This window comes from Microcebus murinus, chromosome 16 (assembly GCF_040939455.1).
Source record: "Microcebus murinus isolate Inina chromosome 16, M.murinus_Inina_mat1.0, whole genome shotgun sequence".
NCBI lineage: Eukaryota > Metazoa > Chordata > Mammalia > Primates > Cheirogaleidae > Microcebus > Microcebus murinus.
The window spans coordinates 70,423,457-70,440,230 of record NC_134119.1 but is presented as its reverse complement, the minus strand read 5'-3'; the positions used below and the strand labels follow the sequence as shown (position 1 = coordinate 70,440,230).

General features: G+C 43.4%; 2 protein-coding genes across 2 annotated transcripts; one reads left to right on the top strand and one right to left on the bottom strand.

Annotated features, from left to right (window-relative positions):
• Positions 1-2,627: 2,627 nt before the first annotated feature.
• LOC105862354 (olfactory receptor 6Z7-like) lies at positions 2,628-3,566 on the top strand. The gene has a single exon (XM_012748571.3). The coding sequence runs from the start codon at positions 2,628-2,630 to the stop codon at positions 3,564-3,566; it is 939 nt and encodes a 312-aa protein (XP_012604025.3).
• A 5,935-nt stretch (positions 3,567-9,501) lies between these two features.
• On the bottom strand, positions 9,502-10,518 carry LOC105862355 (olfactory receptor 6Z7-like). Its single transcript, XM_012748572.2, has one exon. It carries the CDS (start codon positions 10,516-10,518, stop codon positions 9,502-9,504), a length of 1,017 nt encoding a protein of 338 aa, XP_012604026.2.
• Positions 10,519-16,774: the final 6,256 nt, after the last annotated feature.

Here is a 16,774-nt window from a genome sequence, read left to right as displayed (position 1 = left end):
GTGATTCATCTACATGCCACCTAAGGTCACCCCACCCTGGCAACAGATGTCCTGCTCTCTGGAAAGTGCTGTAGTGGAGGTCCTCTAAGAATCTAGGCGTTGACAGCTCCAACATTAATATTAATAGTTGTGAGCTCAGATGGCCAAGAACTCGCTTTGTGGCTTGACTAGGTGGCCTTCCCTCCCAGAACCTTCGCTTTTGCCTGTGAGTCTCACAACAGGTTCGTGAGGTAGGCTGCGATCACCTTCACTGTCCGTGTGAAGAAACTGGGGGCCGGGGATGTTGAAAGACCTGGCTTGCTAGTGCAGATGGAGGACGTCTGGAGATAGAAATGGCGGGCCAGGTGGTGCAGGGTCTCGAGGGAAAGAGGTTTTCTGCCTCATGCCTGATCGTCGGCACCTGCGCACTCAGGGAACTGGGCCAGCCACTGAGACACCCCCAGCACCAACAATCTGACTCTCTGAACAAAGCCTCACATGGTTCCCATTAATCGTCAGCTTTGCTCACTCTTGACTCCAAGTCACAACAGCCCAGCTGGCCCCTCTGGTCATGTCACAGGACACCAACCCCACCCCCTGGAAGCACAGCCCAGTGGTAAGTGCTTGGGCAGCCCCTGAATCGCTGCTTCAGCGCTCCATGTGGCACGATTTTGAGCAGATGACATCACCTCTGGAAGTTCAATTATTATATTTAAAGACAGTTATAGTAACAAATCAATAAGAAGACTCTCTCCAAGGAATAATGTGGATAAAGGACAGTAGCAAACAGTACGGATAACAAAAACTGCAGTGAACTTTAAGCATATAAAAAGATGTTCTACCTCTCATACCAAAACAAATACATGCACATTAAAAACCTAGAAGACTGAGGTTGCAGTGAGATATGATGATGCCACCATGCTCTAGTGTGGAGAAAGAGCAAGACCCTGTCACAAAGAAAAAAAACAATAGCCAGGCACTGTGGCTCCTGCCTGGAGTCCCACCTACTTGGGAGGCTGAGGCAGGAGGATCATTTGAGCCCTGGAGTTTGAGGCTGCCATGAGCTATGATCTGGCCACTGCATTCCAGCCTGGGTGACAGAGTGAGACCCTCCCTCTTAAAACAAGAAAACAAACAAGCAACCCCCCCCAATAAATATTATTGTTATTGAACAAGTTTATAAAGATTGAAAAGTTGATAATACACATTATCAGTAGAGGTATAAAGAAACAGACACTCTCATATATTATCAGTAGCTATGTGAATTAGACAACTTCTTGGGAGTGGAATTTTGGCTCTATCTTTCAAATGTTTAAGCAAGCATACACTTCGATGGGCCAATGTGACTTCTAGAATCGGCTCTCACAGAAGTGCTTTAGAATGTGCATCAGGATATGCACAAGACTATGTGGCATTGTGGATAGGACTAAGTGACTGGAAAATACCTAAATATCCATCAAGATGAGACTGTAATATAAAATTTGATGCAACCACTTACTTCAGCTATTAAAAAGAACAATGTAGTCAGTTGCTTACTAATATGAAACAATATCCAACATGTATTGTTGAGTAAAACAGTGCAAGATGAAGAAAAATGTGTATGGTGTGTGAAATTTGTGTGACAATGAGGGCTAGATTACATACACATACATATCATGCACATAATAGTTTATATGTAATATAATATATGTATTACATATAATGTCCCTTCGTTTTCACACAAATGTCACAAAATGCATGCACATAATTTTGATTAAGTAGAGAATATTTCAGGGAAGACACACAGAAATTAGTAAGAGTAGTTATTTTCACAAAGCAGAATAGAAATGGAAGGTAAAGTTATCTTTCCCTGTATATCCTTTGATACCTTTTGAAGTTTTGTCATTTTTGCACATGTAATTTAAGCTCCTTTTAAGTTAAAAACAATGGAAATGCAAAGTGCACAAAACGGGAAGATATAATTTTATATTTCAAGATTATTTTAAGGCCTTCAGTGAGAGAACCGTGCAAAATCCTGGCATGTGGTAGGTACCCAATCAATCCACTTACAGGATTACCCGCATCAGCCACATGTCCAGGCTCATATCAGCCAATGCCAGATGTAAAGCAACAGGCTCTTATTTTCAAAGGCTTTGGGTTGCTGGGCGGGCATTGACCCGAGTCCACGGACTTTCCTCACTTCCTTGAAGGTTTTTTTTTTTTCTTTTCTTCTGTAGCAGGAAGGAGAGTGCTAGACAGAAGGAGCCTCCTCATGTGGGGGTTCTCTAAGGCCAGGGGGACCAGGGAACATGAGGACAGGAAAGGGTGCCCACAGAGAAGCGGCCTGGCGTGAGATGGACCCAAGCAGCCGGCAAAGATCCAGGTATGGGGGGCTTGTGGGGTGTGTGAAGGAACCCGTTTATTCTGGGGGTAGTGGGGACCCCCATTGTGTGAGGAGTTTTAAGCAGGTGAGTGATCCTATAATATCTATGATTTTGGAAGATCCCAGTAACTGCTATGTGGAAAAGGCTGTAGAAATAAAATATGGAAGCAGACAGACCAGACAATTATTTCATTTATGCAGATAAGAGAATGGCTTGGACCTAGCCCAAGGCAAGATATAGAGAGAGAGATTTGCAAAATATTTTGCAGGTGTATTTTGTTCTTAGATGGAGAAGTCCTTGGAATTGGGCAACCTGACCAGAGTCCAGGAGTTTGTCCTGCTGGGCCTGTCTGCCAGGCTGGGCATCAGGGATGCCCTGTTTGCCATCTTCCTGACCCTCTACCTGCTGACACTCCTGGAGAACACGCTCGTCATCTGCCTGGTCTGCAGGCGCAGGGAGCTCCGCAAGCCCATGTACTTCTTCCTGGGCAACCTCAGCTGCCTGGAGGTGTGCTACGTGTCTGTGACCATGCCCAGCCTGCTGGCGGGGCTCTGGGCTGGACCCCGCCCTGTGCCCTTCACGGCCTGCATGACCCAGCTCTTTTTCTTTATCTCCCTCATCTGCACAGAGTGCACCCTCCTGGCCGCCATGGCCTATGACCGCTACGCGGCCATCTGCCGCCCACTGCACTACCCGCTGCTCATGCGACCCCGGATGTGCCTGGGCTTGGCGGTAACGTCATGGCTTGGGGGGCTGCTGGTCTCGGTGATCAAAACAGCATGCATCGCCAGCCTGTCCTACTGCGGCCCCAACGTCGTCAACCACTTCTTCTGCGATGTCTCCCCTCTGCTCAACCTGTCCTGCACCCACGTGGCCCTGACGGAGCTGGTGGACTTCCTCTCGGCCATCGTCATCCTCTGGGGCTCCTTGCTCGTGGCCGTGGCCTCCTACGTGGCCATCGGGAGGACTGTCCTCCGCATGCCATCAGCTGCCGCCCGCAGCAAAGCCTTCTCCACCTGCGCCTCCCACCTGGTCGTGGTGAGCGTCTTCTACTCTGCCACGCTCTTCATCTATGCCCGGCCCAGCCGCATGGAAGCCAGGGACCTCAACAAGGTGCTGTCAGTCATCTACACGGTGGTCACGCCCATGTGCAACCCCGTCATCTACTGCCTGCGGAACAGGGAGGTCCAGGCCGCTTTCCGTAGAATGCTGCGCTGGTCCTGAGGGTGACCAGTTGGCCAGGGCATGGGGCAATCTCAGGTCATCCATACTCTACATTTTAATTGAGACATAATTCACAGACCATACATTTCGCCCTGTAAACGTGTGCACATGTACACAGTGTTTTTTAGTATGTTCACAAAACCGTGCAACCATCACCACTATCTAGTTCCAGAACGTTTTTTCACCCCCCAAAAAACCCCACATGCATTAGAAGTCATTCCCAACACCACCCCAGCCCTAACAATCCACCAATCTACCTTCTGTCTTCGTGGATCTGCCAGTTTGGACATTTCATAGGAGTGCGATCGTGTGATATGGGGCCTTATGTGACTGGCTTCTTTCACCAAGCATCAAGTTTTTTAGGTTCATGCACATCATAGAATGTATTAGAGCGGGAAAGACGACGAGCAGCCCTTCTCATCCGCCCCGTGACAGCTCTGTGGCTCCACGGGAGAGATCGGGGCCGACGGATCTAAAGGAAATAGAGTCGCAGGACATTCAGGATGGAATTCGGGGTTTGGAGAGTGATGATGATGTTCCAGAAGAAGACGACTTCACTATATTGAAATAAATGTAGATTGTTATACTGTATTTAAAAAAAATAACACATCCCCTGAAAATAGCCCTAGGGTGTCTTCTTGAGGAAAATTAAATATAAGACCCTGTCTTACTTTCAGGGAAACATGGTAATAGATGGGGGTCTTCCTTATCAAAGAGGCAGAAAGAGGTGGGGAACGTGTGGGTGGAACCCTCTATTATGGATCCTGGGGGAAGGGGCAGGTGAGGCAAAACAAGCAGGCCCAGGATTGGCTACTGGGGCACAGGGACTGTCCCCAGGTGTCTGGTGCCAGACCCTGGGGTGTTTAGGACAGGTGGATAGTGGACTAGAGTGTAAGAGCCCAAAAGGTATTGGTTGGTGGCACAAGCCCTGGATTGGTTTGTTTGTGCATGAAAAGCACACTTGCAAGTAAGTGTTTACTACCCTTAGAAATTGGCTAGCTCAGGGAGGGCCATCCCTCCAGGGTCAGCGAGGACCCAGATGTCATCATCAGAACGACACACAAAAAAGCTAGACATGGTGGCTGTCAACAGTAATCCCACCTACTGAGAAGGCTGAGGCAGGAGGATCACTTGAGCCCAGGAGTTCAAGACCAGCCTGGGCAACAGAGTAAGACCCCATCTCATATATAAATAAATAAAGGAAATAAAAGGCAAGGCTGGTACATACATCATTAAACTCCCTGATTGTTTTATCTTGATCCTCTGGGAATGCAACCTGTCCCTCTTACCAATGCCACTTTCCTCTAAATTCCCGGTGAATATTATATTCATTGACATCTGTGGTTCTCAACTGGGGATGATTTTGCCCCAAGGGGACACTTGAAAACTTTTGGCTGTCACAGCTGAAGGAGGACTATTGGCACCAGCTGAGCAGTGGACATGGGTGATGCTCAACATCCTAGAACAGGACAGCCTCCCCACCCTGGACTAAAGAACTTTCATGCCCTAATTTTTTCTTCCTCCCTCCCTCCCTCCCTCCCTCCCTCCCTCCCTCCCTCCCTCCCTCCCTCCCTCCCTCTCTCTCTCTCTCTCCCATTCTTTCTTTATTTTTTTTTTGAGACAGAGTCTTGCTTTGTTGTCCAGGCTAGAGTGAGTGCGTGGCGTCAGCCTAGCTCACAGCAACCTCAAACTCCTGGGCTCAAGCAATCCTCCTGTCTCAGCCTCCCAAGTAGCTGGGACTACAGGCATGAGCCACCATGCCCGGCTAATTTTTTCTATATATATTAGTTGGCCAATTAGTTTCTTTCTATTTATAGTAGAGACGGGGTCTCGCTCTTGCTCAGGCTGGTTTCGAACTCCTGACCTCGAGCAATCCGCCCGCCTCGGCCTCCCAGAGAGCTAGGATTACAGGCGTGAGCCACCGCGCCCGGCCTATATGATCTTTTGAAATCTGTATGATTCTATGTTTTGAGGAATTGACAAACTATTGTCCAAAGTGGTCAACCTCCTACTTTTAAGATATATTTTTAAGATACTTAAATATATATGTGGCCAGGCGCGGTGGCTCACATCTGTAATCCTAGCACTCTGGGAGGCTGAGGCAGAAAGATGGCTTGAGGCCAGGAGTTGGAGACCCTCCTGAGCAAGAGTGAGGTCCCACCTCCTACAAAAAACAGAAAAAAATTAGCCAGGCATGGAAGCATATGCTTGTAGTCCCAGCTACTTGGGAGGCTGAGGCAGGAAGATGGCTTGAGCCCAGGAGTTTGAGGCTACAGAGCGAGACTCTGTCTCAAAAAAAGATATATGTGAGAGCAGATGAGGGACAATATAAATGGGAAATTTGTAGATGAAACAAGGCAAATGACCAGTGAAAATAAGAAACATCATTGGTACTGGAGGAAAACGCTAATTGCAACAAATAATATGTGACTGTTAACACCTACGGCTGAAGATGCTTTGGAGACGTGGGCACAATCTCTCACACATTGCTGCTGGTGGCGGCATAAATTGTTAGAACCTCCTTGGAGAGCAACCTGGTAATATCTATTAAAATTTTCAAATTGTTGCCTGTACTTTCACCCAACACCTCCACTTTTGGAGGTATTTCATAGGGAAAATAAAGCATCAACCTACAGGAATTTATGTATAAGTTTGTTTATGATAGCATTACTTTAAGTGACCCAAACTGGAATGTGAACATTCATCAATAAGATCATGACTGAATAAATTATAGCTGCTCCATACTGTGAACTCTTACGAAGCTATTTAAAAAGCAAGAATTAGTTATATCTCTATCCATGGACATAAAGGCATACTATGTTTGTAATGAAAAGATAAATTTAAAATTTTTCCCAAAGTAAAATTTTAATAAATAAACGCCCATGACAACATAATATAGACTAGTAATCTTTAATAGTTCCGAAATAAATTTTCCATATTTTTGTATTTTTTTAACTAAAAACATTTAATAAGAGAAACTCTTGCGTATGTCTCCATATGTTTGCATAAGATGTATTTGAGGATGCACACACCCCAAAATTCAAGGAAAGTGAGAATGTTTTTTGTAAATTTCAGTAAAAATAAAAGTTATTAACTGAAATTGGTACAATGTTTCTGGAGGACAATTTGGCAATATGCATCAAAATTCCGAGTGTGCATGAACTTTGACTTAGAACACCATTGTAAGAATTTCTTGCTAAGAAAATATTTTAGCATGTCTGCAACAATGTAGTTGCAAAAATGTTCATAGCATTTTGCACTTTCAGTGGAGAACTATTGGAAGAACTCTCTATTCAACCATAGAGGATCAGTTAAAATAAACTGCAGACAATGGGGTCCTGGAAAATAACCTTATATTTACTACCACAAAAGATGTAAGTTGTGTATTGCAATGTGGAAACATCAGGTGATAAAACAGCACATACAGTGCAATTATGTTTCAATTTTTTAAATGCAATACGTGTGTATATATGTATAAAGAGGAGCATTTGGAAATTAATACTTTACCGCAAAATGGTCGCCACTGTGTGAAAGACTTTGGGAGTGATTTGCTTTCGTTTTCATTTTGCTGCCTTTTGGCAATTTTCTGTGGTAAGCATGTATTGCTTTTGTAATAGAAAATTTATTTTGAAATATTAAAAAGTCTCCATAATCTCTCTTTTGTTTGTAAAACAGAGCTGAACATCCTTAACTGGGAATTCGAAATCCCAAATTATGTTTTGGTTTCAGCCACACTAAACTCAACGTTACCATGACCCGTCCTACTCTGCATATCTGGCTGACTTTGCACGTGCTGTTCCATCTGCTAGGAATTCCATGCCCTTCCTTGTTATGCCTTTGAATGCAGGCCCAGCTTCAGGCCTCCTTTTAGGAATTTTCCCTAACTGCCCTGAAACTCAGGCACAATGCAGTTCTCCTCCCTCCAGGCTTCCGTGGCCCTCACTTCACACGAGGTGGATGTAGCGGCCAGCACGTGAGCACTACAGAAGCGTGGCCCTCGTCAGTCCTGCTCAGTACGCATGCCTGGAACAGTGCCCAGTATGTATTAGCTGCTTGGTAAACCTGGTTGAATAAATAAATGAATAACTCACGGAAAGAAGGGAATGTCATGTTGATGTCCATGTGTCCAATGATTTAGGGCTATAATAATATCTACTGCTTCTAGAGAATCTGCTGAATTCTGAGTGTCTTAATTTAATAGGTTTAATCAGTTTCTTGTGCTCCATGTCCACTGCAGGCCGGCATGTGGGGAGGGTTCTGTTAACCATCGTCAGGAACTTGTGCGGAAGAAGCAAGCATCATTTCGAATTTTGCCAGCCACTGTGCAAGAGAGAAAGGAGAGGGCTGAAGGCTCTTGCACCAGGAATTAAATGTATTTTCCCCCAAGTGACATCACTACTTGTCGGCCAAAACTAATCAGGTGACCTCTCCCACTCCCAGATGGTCCAGAAAGTAGTGCTTCGATGCGTCTGGAAGGCAGACGCCTAGAAACATCGGCGGGCAGCACGGAAGACAACCCCCTTATCTATGGCACAAAGATAAACAGGTAAACGCTGTGTCAAAGTGACTGTGAACTTTCCAAAAACACCACCTCCTCGTGCAGTTCCCACACAGTTTTAAAGAGTGCTTTTCCCCACATTTAATCAATGCTGGGTCTTATCAAATAATTTTTAAAAATTTGATCTGTGTAAGTGAATCTTTTTATTTTCATTTCTATTTCTTTACTAGTGATGAAGATTAAACATCATTCCACAAGTTTATTGGCCTTTTGTTTCTATTACCTTTATTTTAATGAGTAATTGGGTTATCTTTGGGCAAATCGTTCTGAATGGGAATCTGCATTGTTCAATACCTTGCCCATCTTTCGCTTTTTGCTTTAGGATAAATTCCCATAGTGCGATTGGTAAGTGTAAGGGCATTCAGATTCTCAAGGCTGTTTGTATATACTAACAAACTTCTCTTCTAAAATGTACCAATATATACTCCCACAAGCAATACCAGGACACACTCATTTCCCTTGAGGCATGGTTGACATGAGTTATTAAGTAAAATAAAAATAAAAGTCTTCGAGTATGATGAGCAAGTCATTCTGTAGAAGATAATTTTTAAAATTTCTGCTGTCTTTTATAATACATTTACTTATTCAATTTTAAAATAATACAAGCTTAGTGCAAAATATTCAAACATATAAAATATGAGTCCCCTGTGATCTCATCCCTAAAAACACTGCTAATAATTGTTTGATATACATGAACATAAACAACTATTACAATTATTATTATCAGTATTGCTTCACAACACTTTGACATGCTCGTGTGCTGCTTTTTAGAAAATTGTAACTAAACAACATACCTAGATGATCTCCCCATGTCTGTATCCACACGTCTAATTTAATCTCTTTAACAGATTGTGCCACAGTGTGGATATATTTAAATAATCCCTGTTGATGGACATTTGAGTTATTCCAAATCACTTCCAAAATAACAATGTTAATTTCAAATTTCACAATTTGGCAATATTGTGAAATATGTATCACATGTATCACATTCTCATACATGTGATCTGTGCACCTGAGCTGACACACGCGCTCACAACATTTTTCATTAAGCGAGGGGTGCGTTGCTGTTTTCTGTTCCACTGCTGTTTTCATTTCCTGAATTTCACAGGGAGTTTGCCCATCTTTCTGTAAGTGAGCAAGTTCCATTTCTTCATCAAAAACCTGCCTGCCTGTTCATGACATTTTTTAAAAATTTCGTTAATAGTTTAATTTTTTTTATTTTTTTCCAAAATTCTGTGGGTACAAATATTGTTAGGGTTACATATCTTGCCCCTGCCCCCCTCCCTATCCCGCTCTGCCGGAGCTTCAAGCGTGCCCAGTCTTCAGGTGGTGCGCCCTGCACCCACCATTTATGTCGCTTTAGAAAGTCTTTACACATTACGTTGAGAATATCTTCCTACAGCTTCCCATCTGCCCCGGAGCCTGACGCGCGCGTCTGCCGGGCGGGACGTGGAGACGGCGCGGGCCGAGCGCGCTCCGCAGCGCCGCGCGCACCTCGCGGTTCCGCAGGCAGTAGACCGCCGGGCTGCACAGCGGCGTGGCCACCGTGTAGACGACCGACAGCACCTTGTGGAGGTCTGTGGGCTCCAGGCGGCTGCGGCGGGAGTACGCGAAGAGGACCAGGGCGTAGAAGGCGCCCATGACCAGCAGGTGCGAGGCGCAGGTGGACGCAGCTCTGCAGCGCGCCGCCGCGGACCGCATGCGGAGCACCGCCACGCCGATGGCCGCGTAGCACGCCAGAGCAACCAGGAGGGAGCCCCAGAAGATGACGATGGCCGAGAGGAAGTCCACCAGCTCCGGCAGGGCCACGTGGGTGCAGGACAGGTTGAGCAGAGGGGAGACGTCGCAGAAGAAGTGGTTGAGGACGTTGGGGCCGCAGTAGGACAGGCTGGCGATGCATGTGGTCTTGCCCACCGAGACCAGCAGCCCCCCAAGCCACGAGGACAAGGCCAACCCCTGGCAGACCCGGGGCCGCATGAGCAGCGGGTAGTGCAGTGGGCGGCAGATGGCCGCGTAGCGGTCATAGGCCATGGCTGCCAGGAGGGTGCACTTGGTACCAAGGAACGAGACGAATAAGAAAAGCTGCGCGATGCAGGCCGTGAAGGGCACAGGGCGGGGTCCAGCCCAGAGCCCCGCCAGCAGGCTGGGCATGGTCACAGACACGTAGCACACCTCCAGGCAGCTGAGGTTGCCCAGGAAGAAGTACATGGGCTTGCGGAGCTCCCTGCGCCTGCAGACCAGGCAGATGACGAGCGTGTTCTCCAGGAGTGTCAGCAGGTAGAGGGTCAGGAAGATGGCAAACAGGGCATCCCTGACGCCCAGCCTGGCAGACAGGCCCAGCAGGACAAACTCCTGGTTTCTGGACATATTGGCCAAAGCCAGAGACCTCTCCATCTGTGTGAAGAAAGAAAGGTTTTTAGAGGCCCTGGGCCATGTAGAAGTACACGGTAAAAGAGGAAGAGCGTGTATGGTTAGACGCCCCTGCTGCTGCTGTGACTTTGCTGTGGGCGGACCACTGCCAGGAGAAATGGTGAGCAGCAACTGGGAATTGCAAAACTGGAAACAGAAAACTTACACCTGTGCTTACGACATCTGTGCTCTTAGGCGAGACCCTCAACCTTTACAAGCCTCAGTCCCCTACCCGCAAAATGGAGGTGAAATCTATTCCCACGAAGTCCTTAGTCTTTATGTATACTGAGCACAGCAGTAGCTGAGATGGTGCTTTATAAGATGAGGAATGATGATTATTTCCTTACTTTTGATGACCTTAAGTGGTTCTTTCCATGTTGAAATTTTTTCATTTTATTTTCCAAAAGTTTCTCAAGACCCCAGGGGTCATTTGCACTATTTTTTATTTTAAAAAATTTTAAAGTTGTATTTTATTTGTAATTGACATAATAATTGGACATATTTATAGGGTGCATTGTGATGCTTCTTCGATAACATGTATACACAGTGTAAGGATCAAATCAGGGTCTTTAGCATATTGGTCACCTCACACATTTATCATTTTCTGTGAATGTAGTGAGAACTACAAAGTGAGAACTTCAAAATCCTGTCTCCTAGTTACCTGAAAACATACGATATAATATTGTTAACCATGGTCGCCCTACTGTGCAATAGAACATGGGAAATTATTCCTCCTCCCTAACTGTTGTCTGCACTACTTTAAATAAAGGAAGACTCATAGTTACATTATTCTGAAAATATACCTGTCTTAGTTGGGTGGAATTTCTGGAGGAAAATTTTCACTGTTTATTAGAAAAAAGTGCCAGCAGTAATTGGTTTTCTAAAAAGACCAATGAGAAATGTCCTCCTTGAATATTTCTAAAGACAACTCCTTCCAGAAAGATAATGTAGCAGGGTTTTGTTTGTTTGTTTGGTTTGGTTTGGTTTTCTTTTATAAAATATGTTTTTTAAGGAAAGGAACTATATATGTTAAGCATCATTTATGTGACCCTGTACTGGGTTGAGTTTCTAAACGTATACGGAACAATTTATTTTTAATACCCTGCAAAATTTGGCATCGTTTTGCCCATTCAGATGCACTGAAGCTCACAGGCAGCGAGTTGTTCAAAGGGATGGAGTTGTGAAAGTAAGGTCCCTTGCCTTGGCCATTAATACTGAAAATTCAAGTTGATTTTTAGGCAACTGGAGAATAGAATATTTGGGCTTATTTCTGACTTACCATTTAAGATATGTATTCAATAGCAAATTTTATTGAGTAGCTACTATGTACCAGGTGCCTGATATAAAACAGAGAATGAAACCAATGTCCATGACCTTTTGGAATTTCTAGGTACTGAGGGATTGAGAAGGCAGACAAAAAGACATGTGTAGCCCAGGTACAATGGCTGATGCCTGTCATCCCAGGACTTTGGGAGACTCCGGCGGGAGGGTCTCTTGAGGCCAGGAGCTTGGGGCCAGCCTGGGCAACACAGTGAGACCTTGTTTGTACCAAAATGAAAAAAGAAAATACAAAAATAAGCCGGGTGTGTTGGCAAGTGCATGCACTCAAGAGATTGAGGATGAGGCAGGAGGATCGCTTGAGCTCAGGAGTCGAGGCTGCAGTGAACTATGATTGTGTCATTGCTCTCTAGGCTGGGTGACAGAGTGAGACCCTGTCTCTAACAACAACAACAAAAGGACAAATAATATAGAAATGAGAAAATTTGGGTGGCTCCTTGCTAAGGAAAAAGCGAATATCAGAATTGATGTGGTTGGCAACATCTGGAGGAGGCTATTCTAGAATGGGCAATCGGAGAAGCCCTTGGAGCAGGGAGCTGATGTTTGAGTTTCTTCTCCGCTGAAGAGAGAGAATGAGTTGACACCGAGGTGCTGGAAGTCAGTGCAAACATCTTGAGTCAGGAAGGTGCGTGGTGGAAAGCCAATGTGGGTGAAGGGCAGAGTAATAAACAGGGGAAGAGGAAGTTAGGTTTCTTCCCATTTGTACGCTAAGCAAAATTTGCTTCCCTGAGACTGCATCTGCATTTTAAGTTTCTTGTGTTGTTCTAGCCTCTCAGTGAACCATCCCCAGTCAAAATTAAGTGTCAGAGGTAAACCATCAGAGTGACGGAATGCAATACAGCCCAGGAATCAACCCATGCACGTATACAAACTTGACTTATGGGATGTATTGCTTATCAATGGGGAGGAGGATAAACTTTTCAATAAATGGTTCTTGGATAATTATCTTCACAGAAAAAGAAAAAGAAATTAAGAACCTACATCATACCACATATACAAAAAATCAATTTCAGGTGAACTAACATATAAATGTGGAGTAAAAAATTTCTAAAGTTTTAGAAAACAACATGGAAATGTGTCTTTATTACCTTGGGTGTATAGAAAACAATACAAATATAGGAAAGGAATTTAAACCTTGTCTTTTAACATTTAAAAATTCTAATTATCAAAAAGTTCTGATCGATACAAAAAATTAAAAGAAAAAACACAAAATAGAAAAATATATTAGCAATACATATAAGTGTAGGATACACAAAGAAATTGGTCAATCAATATGCAAAATAGTTTTTTCAGTGGAAAAATGGAGAAAAGGTCAGAATGTTTCCCCCACCAGAGAATAATGACTCAAAACACAGATATATGCTCATCTCATTAAAAACAAAGAAAACGGAAATTAAAATTAAAATTAAATATCATTTCACATCTATAGAACTGAAACAAATATAAACATCTAAAAATATTAAGTTTAACAATAACATTCATATACTGCTTCTGGGAGTCTAAATTGGTATGATCAATTCAGAAATGAATTAAGCATTATCTAGTAAATTTTAGGATATGACTATGCCCCATACATTCTATATTCAAGCATATGTCTAGACTAATGTTCATAGCAGCACTGTTTTACTAGCAAAAAAGAAAACAAAAAGCTCTGAACATCCAAAGTGTCCAGTAGTAAAATTGATAAGTAAATTGTGATTTCTTTATACAATGGAGTGTTATTCTGTAAATAAATGAATGAATCACATCTAACATTATTAATGACTCAATCTCAGAATCATAATAGTGAGAAAAAATGTTACTTGACTATGAAAATAGTATAATTTCATTTATAGAAAAGTCAACCTTGCAAAAATATGTTTTAAAACATATTTAGAAATACAAAGGCATGTAGTAAAGGGAGTAAGAGAACGATGGGTTCGACATTCAGGACAGAGGCTGCTTCTCAGAGGGGAGGAATAGGGTGGGAAGTGCACACAGGGGGCTTTTAGGACAAGAAGTCATGTTCTTAAAGTTGTTAATGAGTACACAGGATTCACTACATTATTTTTATACCCTACATGCGTTGCACATTTCCTTTTGCCTTACCTCTATATTTATATAAAAGTCATTTTGAAAAGTAGCTTTTATATAGGTTAAAAGGTATATAACTGTACTCCCAAAGGTCAGTTTTTGCCTATTAATTTTTAAAAATAAAATTCAAAAGTAACATTCTCAGTTCAGCATCCTTATTCTGTTCCCCAGAGGACTGTTACCATGTCTTGTAAGTTCCTTCCAGAAATTTTGCCAGTGTATTCATGCACTTTGTATAAGTACCCCCTTCCCTTTAAGACATGGCTGAAACCACACATCGAGTGTGGCTACCAAGATCCCTTTGAATCTAAATACTATGTTGGTTCTCCCATACTTCAAGGTCTCCTCTCTCATTTTTTTTTAGCCTTGTTTTCCCCTTTGAAAATGTTTCATTCCTCATGTTCAAACTAAGGAAAAGGAATGAATACTTCCAAGTGTATTGGTTTAAACAAAGAATAGACAAGATCACTAAGATAGCCCCTTCGAGTAACACATGCAAAGTGTTGAATAATACAAATGCAATAAAGTATTTGTTATTATTGCTGTTGTTTGTTATCTTATAATTATATGGAAGTAGTTCAGCACAAAGTAGTAGGCATATTCTTAGCGGAAACTTTTATATTGTTGCACATCTCATTTTTCAGATAAGCACAGCTAGGTTCCAGGTTGATGCTTAAGGTTCTTTTCTGGCTAACTAACTTCTGTGCTGGTTAGGGTTACACTGCCCTTGGTCCTGAACAAGACTGCGGCAGCCACCCCGTCTTTACTGATAGGCCAGTGGCGCTGTCCTTAGTGCTGAAACAAATCCCTGCCAGTGTCCTACTATGGACTTTCCCTCCTGGGCTGGACTTACTGCCTCCTCTGCTCTGCTCCGTCCCTTGTCCTGGCTTCTTTCCCTTTCTCTCTACCTCTGTTACTGATTTAACTTCTTCATGAAGGTTTCCTTCTGTTATTTTACCTCTCTGATAACACCAGATGTCCTAGACTGTCCCTGATTAATCTGCTGAAGAACTGATGAGTATCTTAAAAGGTATTAAACTATTTGGGGATGATTCAAAGATTTTGAGCACATCCTACAAACACTTGTCACACCTGAATTGCACCCAGAGCCTACGATACAGATATGATTGGCTTGGATTTTACCCCCAGAGAAGTCTGTGACCAGCTTCTTACTAGTTGTGTGACCATGGGTAAGACATTTAACCTCCCCCACCCTGAATTATCCATCACCTAAGAAGATCACATCTCCTTCAAAAATAAAAAAGATACTACATAATTCTAGCATTTATTTATTGCCTGAGTACTAAGTTTGGGGTAATTTAGATGTGGTATAATAGAGTACGGTGGCCCTCAAGCACTATTCCCATGGCCCACAATAAGAAATACATTTCACATTGTGACCAAGTCACAGTGACGAACATACACTCTAACATCACACCTATAAACAAGACAGAAGTTTAACAAAGCAACACTTACCTTTACTTTATGTGAATTATTTTGATATTTTCTTTCACATTCTATTCTATGTTAATTTAACTCCCAGTTTTGACCCACTAAATTGATTTAATGATTCTCAGTTTAAAATATACTGTCGGGCTGGGCACGGTGGCTCACACCTATAATTCTAGCACTCCAGGAGGCCGAGGCAGGAGGATGGCTCAAGGTCAGGAGCTTGAAACCAGCCTGAGCAAGAGTGAGACCCTGTCTCTACCAAAAATAGAAAGAAAATAATCGGCCAGCTAAAAATATATAGAAAAAATTAGCCTGGCATGGTGGCGCATGCCTGTAGTTCAAGCTATTCAGGAGGCTGAAGCAGAAGGATCACTTGAGCCTAGGAGTTTGAGGTTGCTGTGAGCTAGGCTGACACCACGGCACTCTAGCCTGGGCAACAGAGTGGGACTATGTCTCATAAATAAATAAATAAATAAAATATGCTGTCATCAACTTATGAGCTGATCTTTGGAATCAAGGAGAACTGGCTCTCTCCCAGGCTCTGTCCACAACTAGTTTGTAACCTTAGACAGGGGCTTCAACCTTCTAAGCCTCCTGTCTTGATCTCCAGTGTGGAGATGACAACCCTGACTTCACAAGGCAGTCACGGGCATTAACTCCAGTAAAGCCCCCATGGGCCAATGCCCTTCGCCCCGTGGGTGTGCTATAGGGAGGAAGGCTCTTCTCATCTTCTCTTTTTTCTTCCCCAAATCAAGTGATCTTACCTCCTTACCTCTCAGCCAAGGCAAAAAAAGGTCTTTTTCTCTTTCCTGGAGGAGACTTCTGAGAACAAAAAAATTCAGCTTCTGACCCTGTACATAGGGTAGATGCCAGTGACTTAAAGAGTTGGCCAATAGATTCAAAGATCTCCACCAATTTAAAAAGTGCTGGAAGGAGTTGTAGATGGTCTTGAGCAGTGAGTTCTCACCTCCTTCTCCTAATTTATCCACCTCTGTGCTCTCTGAGCTGCCAAGGAATCTGTCTTTACAGCCAGCTGCAAGCAGAAGGACCAACTTAAATCCAAGAAGTGGACCTTAGAGGACTGTCCTAATCTCTGTGGATTTAGAGAAAAGATTAAAGGGAAAACTTTTCATGAAAGTGTACTGGGGCTTGGGAAAGTGACTCAAAGGTAATGTTGGTCTCAAAACAGGCCTCAGTCACTTTGAAACCCCTAATAGTGCCAGAACTTGTGTTGGATACTGACACTAAAAAGCTGCATGGAATAAAATTCCTGTTCCTAAGTTGCTTCCAAGACACTGAGAGATAGTGACTCTGAAACAGATATTTATAACATATTATAGTAAGCAAGAGGAAACACGTAAGTATGCAAATAATGGGA

Bases quoted from the DNA above. Each gene is read 5' to 3' on its own strand.
- LOC105862354 (XM_012748571.3), top strand. From the start codon at position 2,628: ATGGAGAAGTCCTTGGAATTGGGCAACCTGACCAGAGTCCAGGAGTTT.
- LOC105862355 (XM_012748572.2), bottom strand. From the start codon at position 10,518: ATGGAGAGGTCTCTGGCTTTGGCCAATATGTCCAGAAACCAGGAGTTT.